Source organism: Amblyraja radiata, chromosome 29 (genome assembly GCF_010909765.2).
Source record: "Amblyraja radiata isolate CabotCenter1 chromosome 29, sAmbRad1.1.pri, whole genome shotgun sequence".
Lineage (NCBI taxonomy): Eukaryota > Metazoa > Chordata > Chondrichthyes > Rajiformes > Rajidae > Amblyraja > Amblyraja radiata.
The window spans coordinates 30,566,588-30,583,156 of NC_045984.1; the positions used below are offsets into that span (position 1 = coordinate 30,566,588).

Below are 16,569 nucleotides of genomic sequence, written 5' to 3' on the forward strand. Positions count from 1 at the left end.
GTTCGGCCCTTCGAGCCTGCACCGCCATTCAATATGATCATGGCTGATCATCCAACTCAGTATCCTGTACCTGCCTTCTCTCCATACCCCCTGATCCCTTTAGGCACAAGGGCCACATCTAACTCCCTCTTAAATATAGCCAATGAACTGGCCTCAACTACCTTCTGCGGGAGAGAATTCCACAGATTCGCCACTCTCTGTGTGAAAAAAGTTTTCCTCATCTCGGTCCTAAAAGATTTCCCCTTTATCCTTAAACTGTGACCCCTTGTTCTGGACTTCCCCAACATCGGGAACAATCTTCCTGCATCTAGCCTGTCCAACCCCTTAAGAATTTTGTAAGTTTCTATAAGATCCCCCCTCAATCTTCTAAATTCTAGTGAGTACAAACCGAGTCTAGTTTGTCCTTCTCTCCAGAGATGCTGCCTGTCCCGCTGAGTTACTCCAGCATTTTGTGTCTATCTTCAGTGTAAACCAGCATCTGCAGTTCCTTCCGACACACCAGCTGCTCTGATCTCCCTGTTGCTGACTGACTCTTCGAAGTCCTCTCTTCTTTCCCCCCTAAGTAATTCTTGCGTAAAAATCAAGTCCATCACAATTCCTGGCATCATCCTCGTAAATATTCTCTGGACCACTTCCTGCTTGATAACATCTTACCTATAACACAGGTGCCCAAAACTGAAGACAATACTCTAAATGTGGCCTCAACAATGTCTTAAATGTGGCTTTCTGAACCTTCTGAACCTTCTGAATGTTGTAGTCAGCAGGGCAGTACTCTGCATATCGCCAACTTGGACAATTTTACATTTTATACCAAGCCAATTAACCTACAAACCTGTACATCTTTGGAGTGCGGGAGGAAACCGAAGTTCTCGGAGAAAACCCACGCAGGTCACGGGGGGAACTTACAAACTCCGTACAGACAGCACCCGTAGTCGGAATCGAACCCGGGTCTCTGGCGCTGCATTTTGCTTTAATAATAATAATAATGGATGGGATTTATATAGCACCTTTCTAATACTCAAGGCGCTTTACATCGCATTATTCATTCACTCCTCAATCACACTCGGTGGTGGTAAGCTACTTCTGTAGCCACAGTTGCCCTGGGGCAGACTGATGGAAGCGTGGCTGCCAATCTGCACCTACGGCCCCTCCGACCACCACCAATCACTCACACACATTCACACATTTAAGGCAGCAACTCTACCGCTGCGCCACCATGACTGCCCTTTCTGCTAAAACCATCCTGAGTAATTATTCAACAGCCTTTTTAGACTTTTCGATCTTCCTGGTCCCATTGAACATCGCCATTATCAAATTGTAAAAAAAATATTTGAACGTACGCAACAATGTGTTATTTGTTCAGTTCAGTTTATTGTCACGTGGACCGAGGTACAGTGAAAAGCTTTTGTGGCGTGCTAACCAGTCAGTGTAAAGACTGGTGTGTCTGGTGTGTCAATCCACTTGTGTAGGAAAGAACTGCAGATGCTGGTTTAAATCGAAGGTAGACACAAAATGCTGGAGTAACTCAGCGGGACAGGCAGCATCTCTGGAGAGCAATCAGAGGTCGACACAAAATGCTCCACTTGCCACTGTGGGCTGCCACTAACACAAGACATTCTCTTTTACAGAAGCTTTGCTGGTATCACCAGTGCAAACATGGAATTGGGCAAAGAGTTGGAGAAAGTCACTGTCACTAGACCCAAGACAGATCTCAGGAATGCGTGTTACTGTAAAGTGCTCCTGGGTGTGCTGTTGCTTTGTCTTGTTGTGGTCGCCATCGTCCTTGGAGTTTATTTCGGTGAGTCTGACCAAAACCAAGATGACCATGAACTCAGTTCATCAGTGTCACATCAACTAGTCTCTCCCCTTCCAGCTGCTCTAATGCTCCAAGTCCATCCCTATTGTTGCCTGGTTTCCCCCTTGTCCAGAAGATGCACTCTCACGGCTGACTCATAGAGTCATAGAGCACTTGCCCATTCTCGGCCCAACATGCCCACTCCGACCAACATGCCCCATCTACACCAGACCCACCTGCCAGCTTTTGGCCCATATCCTTCCTCTATGGAAAGACATTCTTGCCATAGAGGGAGTACAGAGAAGGTTCACCAGACTGATTCCTGGGATGGCAGGACTTTGATATGAAGAAAGACTGGATAGACTCGGCTCGTACTCACTAGAATTTAGAAGATTGAGGGGGGCTCTTATAGAAACTTACAAAATTCTTAAGGGGTTGGACAGGCTAGATGCAGGAAGATTGTTCCCGATGTTGAGGAAGTCCAGAACAAGGGGTCACAGTTTAAGGATAGGGGGGAAGTCTTTTAGGACCGAGATGAGAAAAACATTTTTCACACAGAGAGTGGTGAATCTCTGGAATTCTCTGCCACAGAAGGTAGTTGAGGCCAGTTCATTGTCTATATTTAAGAGGGAGTTAGATGTGGCCCTTGTGGCTAAAGGGATCAGGGGGTATGGAGAGAAGGCAAGTACAGGATACTAAGTTGGATGATCAGCCATGATCACATTGAATGGCGGTGCAGGCTCGAAGGGCTGAATGGCCTACTCCTGCACCTATTTCCTATGTTTCTAAACCATTCCCATCCATGTACCTGTCCAAATGTTTTTTTACGTCTTAAAGTCATAGACTGATACAGTGTGGAAACAGGCCCTTTGGCCCAACTTGCCCACGCCGACCAACATCCCCCATCTACTCAGTCTGAAGAAGGAGATTTCTACAAAAGAGGAGATAGAGGAGATTCCTACAAAAAAAAACAGACAACATCGATAAATTTAAGGCTGTGACGATATCATCGGCGTTCAGACTCAAGAGCGCTTTTATCGTCAACTGTTAATACCCGGAAGGGTCTCGACCCGAAACGTCACCTATTCCTTCGCTCCATAGATGCTGCCTCACCCTTAAGGGTTTCGACCCGAAACGTCACCTATTCCTTCGCTCCATAGATGCTGCCTCACCCTTAAGGGTTTCGACCCGAAACGTCACCTATTCCTTCACTCCATAGATGCTTCCCCACCCTTAAGGGTTTCGACCCGAAACGTCACCTATTCCTTCGCTCCATAGATGCTGCCTCACCAGCTGAGTTTCTCCAGCATTTTTGTCTATCCCCCATCTACTCGCTGTGTTTGCCCCCATCTCCCTCTAAACCTGGAGGAAAGAACTGCAGATGCTAAATATAGACACAAAATGGTGGAGTAACTCAGCGGGACGGGCAGCATCTCTGGAGAGAAGATTTACGGGTCGAGACCCTTCTTCAGACTGATTCAGACAGGACTCTAAACCTGTCCTATCCATGTACCTGTCCAAACTTTTTTTTAAATGGTGTGATAGTCCCTGCCTCAACTACCTCCTCCGGCAGCTCATTCCATACACCTACCACCCCTTAAGTTCCTATTAAATCTTGTCCCCCTCACCGTAAACCTGTGTCCTGTGATTCTTGGTGGAGAGGTGATGTTTCAGACAGCTTATCCGGAGTGTCAGTAACTGTGGTCCCACTAACAACGCAGTCACTCCATCCGTTTTCTTCTCATTAATACAGGAATACGTGGAGCTCAGAAAGAAGTTCCCTCCCTACAACATTTGGCCATGAAAGCTTGTAAGTACAAATTATTTTCTTTGTGCAAATTAAATTGCTTTGCCCCCTGTCACGGATAACTTCAATAATTTCAGTTTAGTTTAGATACACCGCGCGGAAACAGGCCCTTCAGCCCACCGAGTCTGCACGGACCAGCGATCACCACACACTAACACTATCCGACACACGCGAGGGACAATTTACACTTATACCAAGCCAGCTAACCTACAAATCTGCACGTCTTTAGAGTGTGGGAGGAAACCGAAGATCTCGGAGAAAACCCACACAGAACGTCTGTACAAACTCCGTACAGACAGTCGGGATAGAACCCGGGTCTCCGGCGTTGCAAGCGCTGTAAGGCAGCAACTCTACCGCAGCCCATGATGTTTGATGACTGGAGAATTAGTGCTTAAGTTCTCCCTCTCTCATAATGTCCCCTGTCAATGAGTCTAGAATTTCAGCCGCTGATGCCAATGAGTTAGCTGAACCTGGCGATTAAACTTTCAATGCCCGCTGAAAGTTTATGTTAATATTGGAACAAAAATCCCCGACCGTTAAAAATATCCGCATTCAGAGCGGTAATTATTAACCATTTGTATTTTGCAATTTTAAGGTTACTTTTTAACCTTTACTTTTTATTTTTCCATGTATTTCAGGCAGTAATGATTAAACTCAGCAAGGTGCTCGAGTGGACCTGATTTGCAAATTAATTTTACCTATTTGTGGAATATTTTTGTTTATCACAAAATCACACATTTGATGGTCTCTTTCTGTTAAAACAGCTCAAAATGCAGTTTTTGCTCAAAGTCTGGCAGTTTTCAGCGTGACTGAAAGGATCTGCATTCATATATCTCCACGGATGTTACAGACTGTTTTGTCGCTCGTCAGGTGCAGTCACTGCAGGCAAACCGCACGCAGCAACACACCATAGCCGCAACATGCAATTTCTGGACAATAGACAATAGACAATAGGTGCAGGAGTAGAGGCCATTCGGCCCTTTGAGCCAGCACCACCATTCAATGCGATCATGGCTGATCATCCCCAATCAGTACCCCATTCCTGCCTTCTCCCCATATCCGCTGACTCCGCTATCTTTAAGAGTCCTCTCTCTTGAAAGTATCCAGAGAACCGGCCTCTGAGGCAGAGAATTCCACACTCACAACTCTCTGTGTGAAAAAGTGTTTCCTCATCTCCGTTCTAAATGGCTCACCCCTTATTCTTAAACTGTGGCCCCTGGTTCTGGACTCCCCCAACATCGGGAACATGTTTCCTGCCTCTAGTGTGTCCAAACCCTTAATAATCTTATATGTTTCAATGAGATTCCCTCTCATCCTTCTAAACTCCAGAGTGTACAAGCCCAGCCGCATCATGATGCTAGGGTCCCCGTCACTGTTCATCCCGGGCAGCTCCGTCACAGAGGACTCCGTGATTCACAGACAGTTCCCAGGCACACATTCAGAGACTGACATCGAGTGCTGCTGGTGGGTCATCAACTCGGTGAAGGGCTCTCGTTGGTCGGCCCGAGCGTTGTTGACCACCCAGCGGAGCGAGATGTCCGTCGGGGAATGTTGCCGACTGGCCCGCTGCAGACTGCAGGAGTACGTGCTGAGGGACGCACTGAAGCTCGGTGCAGCCAACGCCAAGGCTCGGTGGGGGAGGACCACAGTCTAGGGTCCTTCCGCTGCTGGACATGGGGGGAAGGGAGTGGTGGAGATGCCCCTCAGACAAATGGCAGGATATCAAGGGGGGTAAAATTTGTAAACACTATGTTATGAGGCATAGATTGTATGTATAGCCTCTGAGAGTAACTTGGAGTGCTATGATTTTTGATTTCTCTAACTTCAAGTAACCCCTGCACTCCCTCTCTCTCCATCCCTCCCCCACCCAAGTCGCACCAGCTTCTTGTTCTTACCTAGCAAACAGCAAACAATAGTCTGTTTCCTTCATCATCATTACTTTTTTTGCGTATCTTTAATTCATTTGTTCTATATCTCTCTGCATCACTGACAGTTTCTCTCCATTTCCCTTTCCCCCTGACTAGTCTGAAGAAGGGTCTCGACCCGAAACGTCACCCATTCCTTCCCTCCAGGGACGCTGCCTGTCCCGCTGAGTTACTCCGGCATTTTGTGTCTGTCTTCGATTCTAAAAATAATATCTGATCCTTCAGCCATTTACAGAAAATTAGGGATTTAATTTGCCAAAAGTTTTGTGCCAGTGTAGAACTCATTGCCACAGACGGCTGTGGAGGCCGTCATTGGGCATTCACATTTTATTTAATCATCAATTAATTAATTAAGATCATTGTGTAGCGACAGGTTCTTCATTAGTTAGGGTGTCAAAAGTTACAGAGAGGGTAGGGTTGGGAGGGGAAAACAGACCAGCCATGATTGAATGGCGGAGTAGACTTGATGGGCTGTATTAATGCCCATGAAGTCGGTATGAAGTGACATGTTAGTGCGACATTAATGAATCAATCAAGCACACTCTTGGACAGGTATTGTGCGGCAACACACAGTCCTATAGTCTTTGATGTATTTGGCTGAGCATAAGACACTTCACAGACACTATTATTGTCTGATTTTAAACACTGCATTGTTTTGTATAGATCTCTATGAAGTTAGCAAGATGTCCTCAGGGAACATTGCCACTTGGAGTTCACTGTCAGTAACCACTGATGTGTGTAGCCGGGTATACATTTATTTTTTTCAGTTGTGTGCACTTATTTTATTCTCTCATGACTTTGCTTTTCATTTCCACATCCAGCTTCTGCTGCTTGACTAAAAAGACTTTTAAGGCCTGTACCAACATAAGTGTCCACCAGGCTTTGTCCTGCTCCCACCTTTAGTTTTAGGTTTAGTTCAGAGATGCAGCGTGGAAACAGGCCCTTCGGCCCACCGAGTCCGAGCCAGCCAGCGATCCCCGCACACTCGCAACATCCTGTACACACTAGGGACAATTTACAATTTTACCAAAGTCAATTAACTTACAAACCTGTAAGTTACTTTGGTGACCCTTGGACTATCCTTGATCAGACTTTGCTGGCTTTACCTTGCGCTAAACATGATTCCCTTATCATGTATCCATCTATACACTGTAAATGGCTGGATTGTAATCATGTGTTGTCTTTCCGCTGACTGGTTAGCACACAACAAAAGCTTTTCGCCGTATCTCGGTACACGTGACAATAAACTAAACTGAAACTATCATACGTTGTTAATATTTTGCACTTTTCTCTCTTTATTATAAAAGCAAGCTGCTCAGCTGATGATTACATCTGCGGCAATGGCCAATGTCTTACAAAGACCAACCCGGAGTGTGACAAGATCAATGATTGCTTGGACAAGTCGGATGAGGTGGAATGCAGTAAGTTTCATGTTGGAAGTCAGGGAGACTTCACACTCCAGAGACGCTGCCTGACCCGCTGAGTTACTCCAGCACTTTGTATCTCTCTTTGTATAAACCAGCATCTGCACTTCCTTGTTTCTACTCAGTGTAAGATTAGTTACATCCACAATCCAGGTGATTAGATCAACGCCGGGCCAATCCGTGGGTGGTATGTGTGGTAAAGAGAATATCTTACTGCACAGTAACACTGAGGCCGATGCAGACTTCTGTGCCTCTTGCCTGATGGGGAGAGGGGAGAAGAGGGAGTGACCGGGGGTGAGACTGGTCAATGGTGGTGGCCTTGCCGAGGGAGAGATGTTAATGCTCAAATTGGCCTACCTCCCACTTCAGCAACATATTCCCTGGTCACTGTGGAGTATTGCATGCAGTCTAGATCTCCTCGTTTGAGGAAGGACATTCTCGCTATTGAGGGAGTGCAGCATAGGTTCACCAGGTTAATTCCCGGGATGGCGGGACTGACATATGATGAAAGAATGGATCGACTGGGCTTATATTCATTGGAATTTATAAGGATGAGATGGGACCTTATAAAAGCACATAACATTCTTAAGGGATCGGACAGGCTAGATACATAGAAACATAGAAAATAGGTGCAGGAGTAGGCCATTCGGCCCTTCTAGCCTGCACCGCCATTCAATATGATCATGGCTGATCATCCAACTCAGTATCCTGTGCCTGCCTTCTCTCCATACCCCCTGATCCCTTTAGCCACAAGGGCCACATCTAACTCCCTCTTAAATATAGTCAATGAACTGGCCTCAACTACCTTCTGTGGCAGAGAATTCCACAGATTCACCACTCTCTGTGTGAAAAATGTGTTCCTCATCTCGGTCCTAAAAGACTTCCCCCTTATCCTTAAACTGTGACCCCTTGTTCTGGACTTCCCCAACATCGGGAACAATCTTCCTGCATCTAGCCTGTCCAACCCCTTAAGATGCAGGAAAAAGGTCAATAGGCTTTGGTAAAATTGTTAATTGTTCCTTGTGTGTGTGTGTGTGTGTGTGTGTGTGTGTAGGATAGTGTTAGTGTGCGGGGATCGCTGGTCGGCGTGGGCTCGGTGGGCAGAAGGGCCTCTTCCCGCACTGTATCTCTACACTAAACGACACTGGGCAGCTCAGATGTTTGACTGCGGGCATCTTGTGTGTTCTCTACCACAGGCTGTGGCACTCCCCAGATAACCAACAGGATAGTGGGAGGCACAGAAGCCAATGTAGGAGAGTGGCCCTGGCAAGTCAGCCTGCATGTAATCGACATTGGCCACGAATGTGGGGCTTCAGTCTTGACAGATACCTGGCTGATATCAGCCGCTCATTGCTTCTCAAGGTAAGAACTATTTTGGGCACCGTATCTGAGGAAGGATACGCTGGAGCAGGAGAGGTTCCGGTGGAGGGTCCCCAGAACGATCCCCAGGAACGAGTGGGTTAACGTTTGATGGCACTGGGCCTCCACTCGCTGGAGTTTCGTAGGATGAGGCAGAGGGGACCACTAGTGGGAAAGTCTAGGACCACAGGTCACAGCCTCAGAATTAAAGGACGTTCCTCTAGGAAGGGGATGAAGAAGAATTTCTTTAGTCAGAGGGCGGTGAATCTGTGGAATTCATTGCCACCGAAGGCTGTGGAGGCCACGTCATTGGGCATTTATTAAGGCAGAGATAGAGAGATTCTTGATTAGTACGGGTGTCAGGGGTTACGGGGAGAAGGCAGGAGACTGGGATTGAGAGCGAAAGATAGATCAGCCATCATTGGATGGTGGAGTTGGCACGATGGGCCGAATGGCCTAATTCCTTCTGGGAATTGTACATCAGTGACTCATCATCATCATCGGTGGTCCCTCGAAACGAGTATGACTGTCCTCTCATGGAGGACGCCTGTGCGTGACTTTGTTTAACGTGGGGAGACTGGTGCACAGACATCCACCAACACGGTCCTTGACAGATCTGGGTCAGGATCCAGTGGCGTGGAGTCCAAGATGACCAGAGACCCTTTTCTGCTGCAGCCTTCATCCGCCTTCCCAGCCGTTGTGACGCTCCACTAAGGTCAGCCATCGTCCTCCGCCTGTTCCACCGTTGAGGTCTTGGTTGGATCGCTCTTTGTCAGAGACCTCCCCCTCGACCTTACAGCCATGGGTGGCCCTTCCAGGAGCATCGCTCCAGACGGCATCGCTCTCAGGATCTCAGGATCTCAGGTCCACACAAGCTTCTCCACCACGACAAGGTGACAATCCACGGGGAAGACATCAGTGACTATCATATTCCGCCTGGGTTGCTTGCGTCCGGATGGCATGAACATTGAATTCTCCCAATTTTGCTAGCCCTCGCTGTCTCCTCCCCTTCCTTAACCCTCGAGCTGTCTCCTCCCATCCCCCCGCCCTCGGGCTCCTCCTCCTCACTTTTTCCTTCCTTCACCCCCCATCAGCCTGAAGAAGAGTTTCGGCCCGAAACGTCGCCTATTTCCTTCGCTCCATAGATGCTGCTGCACCCGCTGAGTTTCTCCAGCATTTTTGTGTACCGTTAAACAACCTATGTTAATAATAATAATAATACATTTTATTTATGGGCGCCTTTCAAGAGTCTCAAGGACACCTTACAAAAATTGAGCATGTAGAGGAAAAACATGTAAGGGGAATGAAATAAATAGTAGAGACATGACTAGTACACAAAGTAAAGACAGAATTCAATACAAAACACAGTATGAGGCAATTAATGCACAGATGAAAAGGGACGGGGACGTGGGGCTAAGGATAGGCAGAGGTGAAGAGATGGGTCTTGAGGCGGGACTGGAAGATGGCGAGGTGATGTTATGTTGAGGGCTAAGAAAAACTGAACCCGTTCACTCAAAGACTTGAATAACCTTTTCCGATGTTACTTTTCTGCAGGTTTGCATCACCACAGAGTTGGGAGGTAGTTGCGGGAACCATCTACAGAGATGACCAACGTGCCACGGGAGTGAGGAGGAAAGTCAAGAGAATCGTTGTCCATCCCTCGTTTAACTCGGTTATGCTTGACTTTGACGTGGCTCTGCTGGAGTTGTCTTCCCCCGTAGCCTTCTCCAAATATATCCAGCCCCTGTGTCTACCATCTTCCTCGCACATCTTCCGTGTCGGGAAGAACTGCGCCATCACCGGATGGGGATCTCTGAGTGAGACCAATGGTGTGAGATTAATTTGCTTTCACGAGTGTTCCTTTCTGTTTAAAGGGCCTGTCCCACTTTCACGACCTAATTCACGACCTCTGCCTAGTTTGCCCTTGATCCATACTCGCAGCATGGTCGTCACGAGGTCAAGTCAAGTCAAGTCAAGAGAGTTTATTATGTAAGTGTTTAAGGAGGAACTGCAGATGCTGAAAAATCGAAGGTAGACAAAAATGCTGGAGAAACTCAGCGGGTGCAGCAGCATCTATGGAGCGAAGGTAATAGGCAACGTTTCAGGCCGAAACCCTTCCGGGTTTCGGCCCGAAACGTTGCCTATTTCCTTCCGGGTTTCGTCCCGAAACGTTGCCTATTTCCTTCACTCCATAGATGCTGACTCACCCGCTGAGTTTCTCCAGCAATTTTGTCTACCTTCGATTTTCCAGCATCTGCAGTTCCTTATTAAACATTCAGTAACACTAAATCTGAAGTATCACCATCTACCTCATTCGAGGTTGGATCCTAACTTTGGGTGCTGTCCGTACGGAGTTTGTACGTTCTCCCTGTGGCCGCGTGGGTTTTCTCCGGGCGCCAAGCTTTCCACCGACACTCCAAAGACGTACGGGTTTGTAGGTTAATTGGCTTTGGCTAATTTGTAAATTGTGCCGGATAGTGATAGTGTACTTGGGAGGTCGCTGGTCGTTGCAGACTCGGTGGGCCAAAGGGGCCTGTTTCCACGCTGCATCTCTGGAGTCTAAATTCTAAATGACAATAGACATTGGGTGCAGGAGTAGGCCATTTGGCCCTTCGAGCCAGCACCGCCATTCAATGTGATCACGGCTGATCATCCCCAATCAGTACCCCGTTCCTGCCTTCTCCCCATATCCCCTGACTCCGCTATTTTTAAAAGCCCTATCTAGCTCTCTCTTGAAAGCATCCAGAGAACCCGCCTCCACCGCCCTCTGAGGCAGAGAATTCCACAGACTCACCACTCTCTGTGAGAAAAAGTGTTTCCTCGTCTCCGTTCTGAATGGCTTACTCCTTATTCTTAAACTGTGGCCCCTGGTTCTGGACCTCCCCCAACATCAGGAACATGTTTCCTGCCTCTGAATGGGTTGAGATCCTGCACCGGGGCTGGTCTGGTACGAGATCTCAGTGTGGCAATGTCCTAGCAGAACTGGGACCTACCGCTGCCCTCTATGGGGGGGTTCCACAGTGGAGTAAGTAGGGCAGTGTCAGCATCTGAACCCAATCATAAACAGTTCATATCACATGTACACAAGTCGGAGACTTACTCCAACTTCAACGTAGGATCAACTCAAAGGATGTCATATCCCAACAGCGACATGCAGCTTACGATGCAGGCTGTAGAGAGGTTTGCAATTGAACTGTGTGCTGCAATCCAAGGCGTCTCATCTCACTCCGTCCACTCCCGATTTGTCCACTGACGAATACTGTGGTTATTTAAACTCACAACTCCTCACATCTGACGATTTCCATTCTTCTTCTGTCCCTGGCACAGCTACTTTACCCATCAATCTCCAGGAAGCCAGTGTTCCAATATTGAATAAGGAGGAATGCTCCAAGCTCTACAACGACGCCATAACCCCGCAGATGATCTGCGCTGGTTTCGCTGCTGGCCAAGTGGATTCCTGTCAAGTAAGTGCTTTCTGAATGGTAGTTGCTTACAATAGACAATAGACAATGGGTGCAGGAGTAGACCATTCGGCCCTTCGTGCCAGCGCCGCCATTCACTGTGATCATGGCCAGACTCACAACTCTCTGTGAAAAAGTTTTTCCTCATCTCCGTTCTAAATGGCTCACCCCTTATTCTTAAAGTGTGGCCCCTGGTTCTAGACTCCCCCAACATCGGGAACATGTTTCCTGCCTCCAGCGTGTCCAAACCCTTAACAATCTTAGAAACATAGTAACATAGACAATAGGTACAGGTGTAGGCCATTCGGCCCTTCGAGCCTGCACCGCCATTCAATATGATCATGGCTGATCATCCAACTCAGTATCCTGTACCTGCCTTCTCTCCATACCCCCTGATCCCTTTAGCCACAAGGGCCACATCTAACTCCCTCTTAAATATAGCCAATGAACTGGCCTCAACTACCTTCTGTGGCAGAGAATTCCACAGATTCACCACTCTTATATGTTTCAATAAGTTGTATTTTCAGATAGTTAATAACTCCGGATGTGTGTCTGCTCTCTGCAGGGTGATTCAGGTGGACCCCTGGCTTGTGAGGAGTCACCAGGCAAGTGGTTCCTGGCTGGCATCGTGAGCTGGGGTGAAGGTTGTGCTCGACCAGACAAACCTGGCATCTACACAAGGGTGACCACGATCAGAGACTGGGCCCTGCAGTCAATAACGCAGCCCAGTGTCATCTCATCTTCCACCCCGACCAACATTGAACAGACCACTTCTGTAGTAAAACCCACGGTGAACGACCATCTACCGGCAGGTACGTTCTCACCTTGACGCCTGGTTTGGACTCTACTTTACTTTAGAGATATAGCGCGGAAAAAAGTCCCTTCGGCCCACCGATTCTGCAGCGACCAGCGATCACCCCGTACACTAGCATCATCCTACACACACACGCACACACACCAGGGACAATTTACTATTTTTACAGAAGCCAATTAACCTGCAAACCTGTACGTCTTTGGAGCGTGGGAGGAAACCGGAGCACCCGGAGAAAACCCACGTGGCCACAGGGAGAGCGTGCAAACTCCGTACAGGCAGCACCCGGTGGTCAGGATTTAACGCGAGTCTCTGGCGTGGCGCTGCGAGGCAACAACTTTACCGCTGCGCCACCGTGATAGATCTCTGTATAAGCACGTGCGATCGCCCACCCTCCGAAAATTGTATTTGGCATTATAGACATTAGACAATAGGTGCAGGAGTAGGCCATTCGGCCCTTCGAGCCAGCACCGCCATTCAATGTGATCATGGCTGATCATCCCCAATCAGTACCCCGTTCCTGCCTTCTCCCCAGATCCCCTGACTCCGCTATTTTTAAGAGCCCTATCTAGCTCTCTCTTGAAAGCATCCAGAGAACTTGCCTCCACCGCCCTCTGAGGCAGGGAATTCCCCAGACTCACCACTCTCTGTGAGAAAAAGTGTTTCCTCATCTCCGTTCTAAATGGCTTACTCCTTATTCTTAAACTGTGGCCCCAGGTTCTGGACTCCCCCAACATCGGGAACATGTTTCCTGCCTCTAGTGTGTCCAAGCCCTTAACAATCTTATATGTTTCAATGAGATACCCTCTCATCCTTCTAAACTCCAGAGTGTACAAGCCCAGCTGCTCCATTCTCTCAGCATATGACAGTCCCGCCATCCCGGGAATTAACCTTGTAAACCTACGCTGCACTCCCTCAATAGCAAGAATAGGTGCAGGTGCATTCTTGCATGAGGCAGTGATACGGATGAGAGGAGTGGGTCCGTTGGAGACCGAGGTGTTGCCTTCAGCGCCTTTAAGGCCAGCTGCAGGAGGCACTCCCCAGGACAGACGTGGTCGGGTGAGGAGAGGGACGTCGGTTCGGGCTTACCTGGGCATACCTGGATCGGGGGCACTCCAGAACTTCCAACACCTGGGCTGGACTTTGGACTGTTTATGTTTTCTGGGGTATTTTCCCTATTTTGTGCATATGGAGTTGTGCAGAATAACTTCACCACACTGTGCATAGATGACAATAAAGAACCATTGAAACTACAGTGATGTGGACTGTACACTGAGGTTGTTTGGGGCAGGCACTCCATAAACTAGGTGGAATGTGCCTGAGTTACTGACTGTAACCGGGGCTGTTGGCAGCTGTCCTGAAGTTAATATTGGACAATTTAATAGGTCAATTTAATTGCCTGAAGCATTCCTGTGCTTGTATCGAGATCTTTCTGTTTTGGAAAAAAAAACTCACCAGGGTATGTTCACTGCCATGGTTGACTAGGCTGTATTTCAACGGGGAAAGATTTAATAGGAACCCGGGGGGCAACTTTTTTTATGCAAAGGGTGGCAGGTGGATGGAACAGGCTGCCGGAGGAGGTAGTTCAGGCAGATATGCTCACAATGTTTAAAAGACATTTCGACAGGTACATGGATAGGACAAGTTTCGAGGGATATGGGCCAAATGAAGGCAGATGGGACTAGTGTAGATGGGGCATGTTGGATGGCATGAGCAAATTAAGACTAAGGAGTAACCCATTTAAAACGGAGACGAGGAAACACTTTTTCTCACAGGGAGTTGTGAATCTGTGGAATTCTCTGCCTCAGAGGGCGGTGGAGGCCGGTTCTCTGGATACTTTCAAGAGAGAGCTAGATAGGGTTCTTAAAGATGGTGGAGTCAGGGGATATGGGGAGAAGGCAGGAACGGGATACTGATTGGGGATGATCAGCCATGATCACATTGAATGGCGGTGCTGGCTCGAAGGGCCGAATGGCCTACTCCTGCACCTATTGTCTATTGGACCAAAGGTTACCACGTTGTATGACCTTATGACTCTATTGACTTAAAAAACATTTGGAGAAAAGTTAGATGAAATTGTCTTAACTTATCCGAGTAGACTTCCAGAAAGGTTGAGTTCTAAACATATTAATACACGTATGCACTAGATTGCACAATTCCAAATTGAATTGTCTTAATTCCCCCTCCATGGGCTCAGTAACAACACCCTGGGGAACTTCATGTTCATAGTTTATCGGAGCAGAATTAGGCCATTCGGCCCATCAAGTCTACTCTGCCATTTAATCATGGCTGATCTATTTTTCCTCTCAAAGGAGGAATTTTCCTGCCTTCTCCCCATAACCCGACACCCGATGCTCATAGGTAGACAAAAATGCTGGAGAAACTCAGCGGGTGATGCAGCATCTATGGGGAGAAGGAAAAGGTGACGTTTCGGGTCGAGACCCTTATTCAGACTCTTATATTCTTCATAGGTTGCTTTCAGTTTTGTGTGGGACATTCCCCGAGGACACTTTGATCCCTCCGTCTCTGCCCTCTTCTGTTGACTCACCAACAAATACAAGATTCCTTAACTATCCCACACCAATGTCAATAGGCAATAGGTGTAGGAGTAGGCCATTCGGTCCTTCGAGCCAGTGCCACCAATCAATATGATCATGGGTGATCATCCCCAATCAGTACCCCGTTCCTGCCTTCTCCCCATATCCCCTGACTCCGCTATCTTTAAGAGCCCTATCTAGCTCTCTCTTGAAAGCAGGGTTCTTGAAATATCCCAGGATTCGCAAAGCTCTTCTGCTTGTGTTCCCACTCCTCGTCTTACTACCCCTTCCCCTGCGCTGTTTAGAGACGCAGCGTGGAAACAGGCCCTTCGGCCCATCGAGTCCATGCCGACCATACACCAGTCCAAACTACACACGGGGGACAATTTACAGAAGCTAATTAACCTACAAACCTGCATGTGGGAGGAAACCGGAGCACCCGGAGAAAACCCACGCCGGTCATGGGGAGAACGTACAAACTCCGTACAGACAGCGCCCGTAGTCAGGATCGAACCCGAGTCTCTGGCGCTGTGAGGCAGCAACTCTACCGCTGTGCCACTGCTCTGTGGGTGGATCTGACCCCACTCCATCATCCTCTCACTCCATGTCCTCTCAGTTTCCATTTTCTCCCTGATGATGTCTCTGTCATATTGATCAACCGTGATCATATTGAATGGCGTTGCTGGCTCGAAGGGCCGAATGGCCTACTCCTGCGCCTATTTTATATGTTTCTAAAGTGTTTGCTAAGTTCTCACGGTTCTCAGCTGGTATAGTCGCCACAAACCCGTGTGTGAAACAGCAGTGTTGTGTGTGGGGCTGGATCATCAATATAGCCTGCACCATAGATATACACCAGTGACAGAAAATGCCTTCAGGTACGGAGGGGAAGAATAAAGCAAGCACACAAAGAATGATCAGTCTGCAGTAACTTTCCTTCAACAACCCTTCCCCCACGTTTTGTAGGGATTGTAGGGATTGTATTAGAGTTATAGAAAGATACAGCGTGGAAACAGGTCCTTCGGCCCAACTTGGCCATATCGGCTAACATGTCCCAGCTACACAAGTCCTTCCTGCCTGCGTTTGGTCCATATGCTTATAAACCTGTCCTATCCATGTACCTGTCTAATAGTTTCTTAAATGTTGCGATAGTCCCTGCCTCAACTACCTCCTCTGGCAGCTCTTCCATACATCCGTCACCCTCTATGTGAAAAAAGTTACCCCTCCGATTCCTATTAAATCTTTTCCCCTTCACATTAAAACCCATGTCCTCTGGTCCTCGATTCCCCTACTCTGAGCAAGAGACTCTGTGCATCTACCCGAAGATTCACGCAAAAAGTTGGAGTAACTCAGCGGGACAGGTAGCATCTCTGGAGAGAAGGAATGGGTGACGTTTGGGGTCAAGACCCTTCTTCTCGCCCCGAAATGTCACCCATTCCTTCTCTCCAGAGAT

General features: G+C 48.0%; 1 protein-coding gene across 2 annotated transcripts in view; it reads left to right on the forward strand.

The window, feature by feature from the left end:
• Window positions 1–16,569, forward strand: part of tmprss9 (transmembrane serine protease 9) — a 34,421-nt gene that overhangs the window by 5,693 nt on the left and 12,159 nt on the right. The window contains exons 3-9 of one of the 2 annotated variants that reach the window (XM_033047146.1): window positions 1,629–1,798; window positions 3,549–3,605; window positions 6,835–6,948; window positions 8,148–8,313; window positions 9,865–10,139; window positions 11,638–11,774; window positions 12,337–12,583. In XM_033047146.1, the coding sequence (XP_032903037.1) occupies window positions 1,657–1,798; window positions 3,549–3,605; window positions 6,835–6,948; window positions 8,148–8,313; window positions 9,865–10,139; window positions 11,638–11,774; window positions 12,337–12,583 (1,138 nt within the window). In that variant the 5' untranslated portion in view covers window positions 1,629–1,656. The remainder of the gene's footprint in view (window positions 1–1,628; window positions 1,799–3,548; window positions 3,606–6,834; window positions 6,949–8,147; window positions 8,314–9,864; window positions 10,140–11,637; window positions 11,775–12,336; window positions 12,584–16,569) is intronic. The other variant, XM_033047148.1, reaches the window with a different exon arrangement.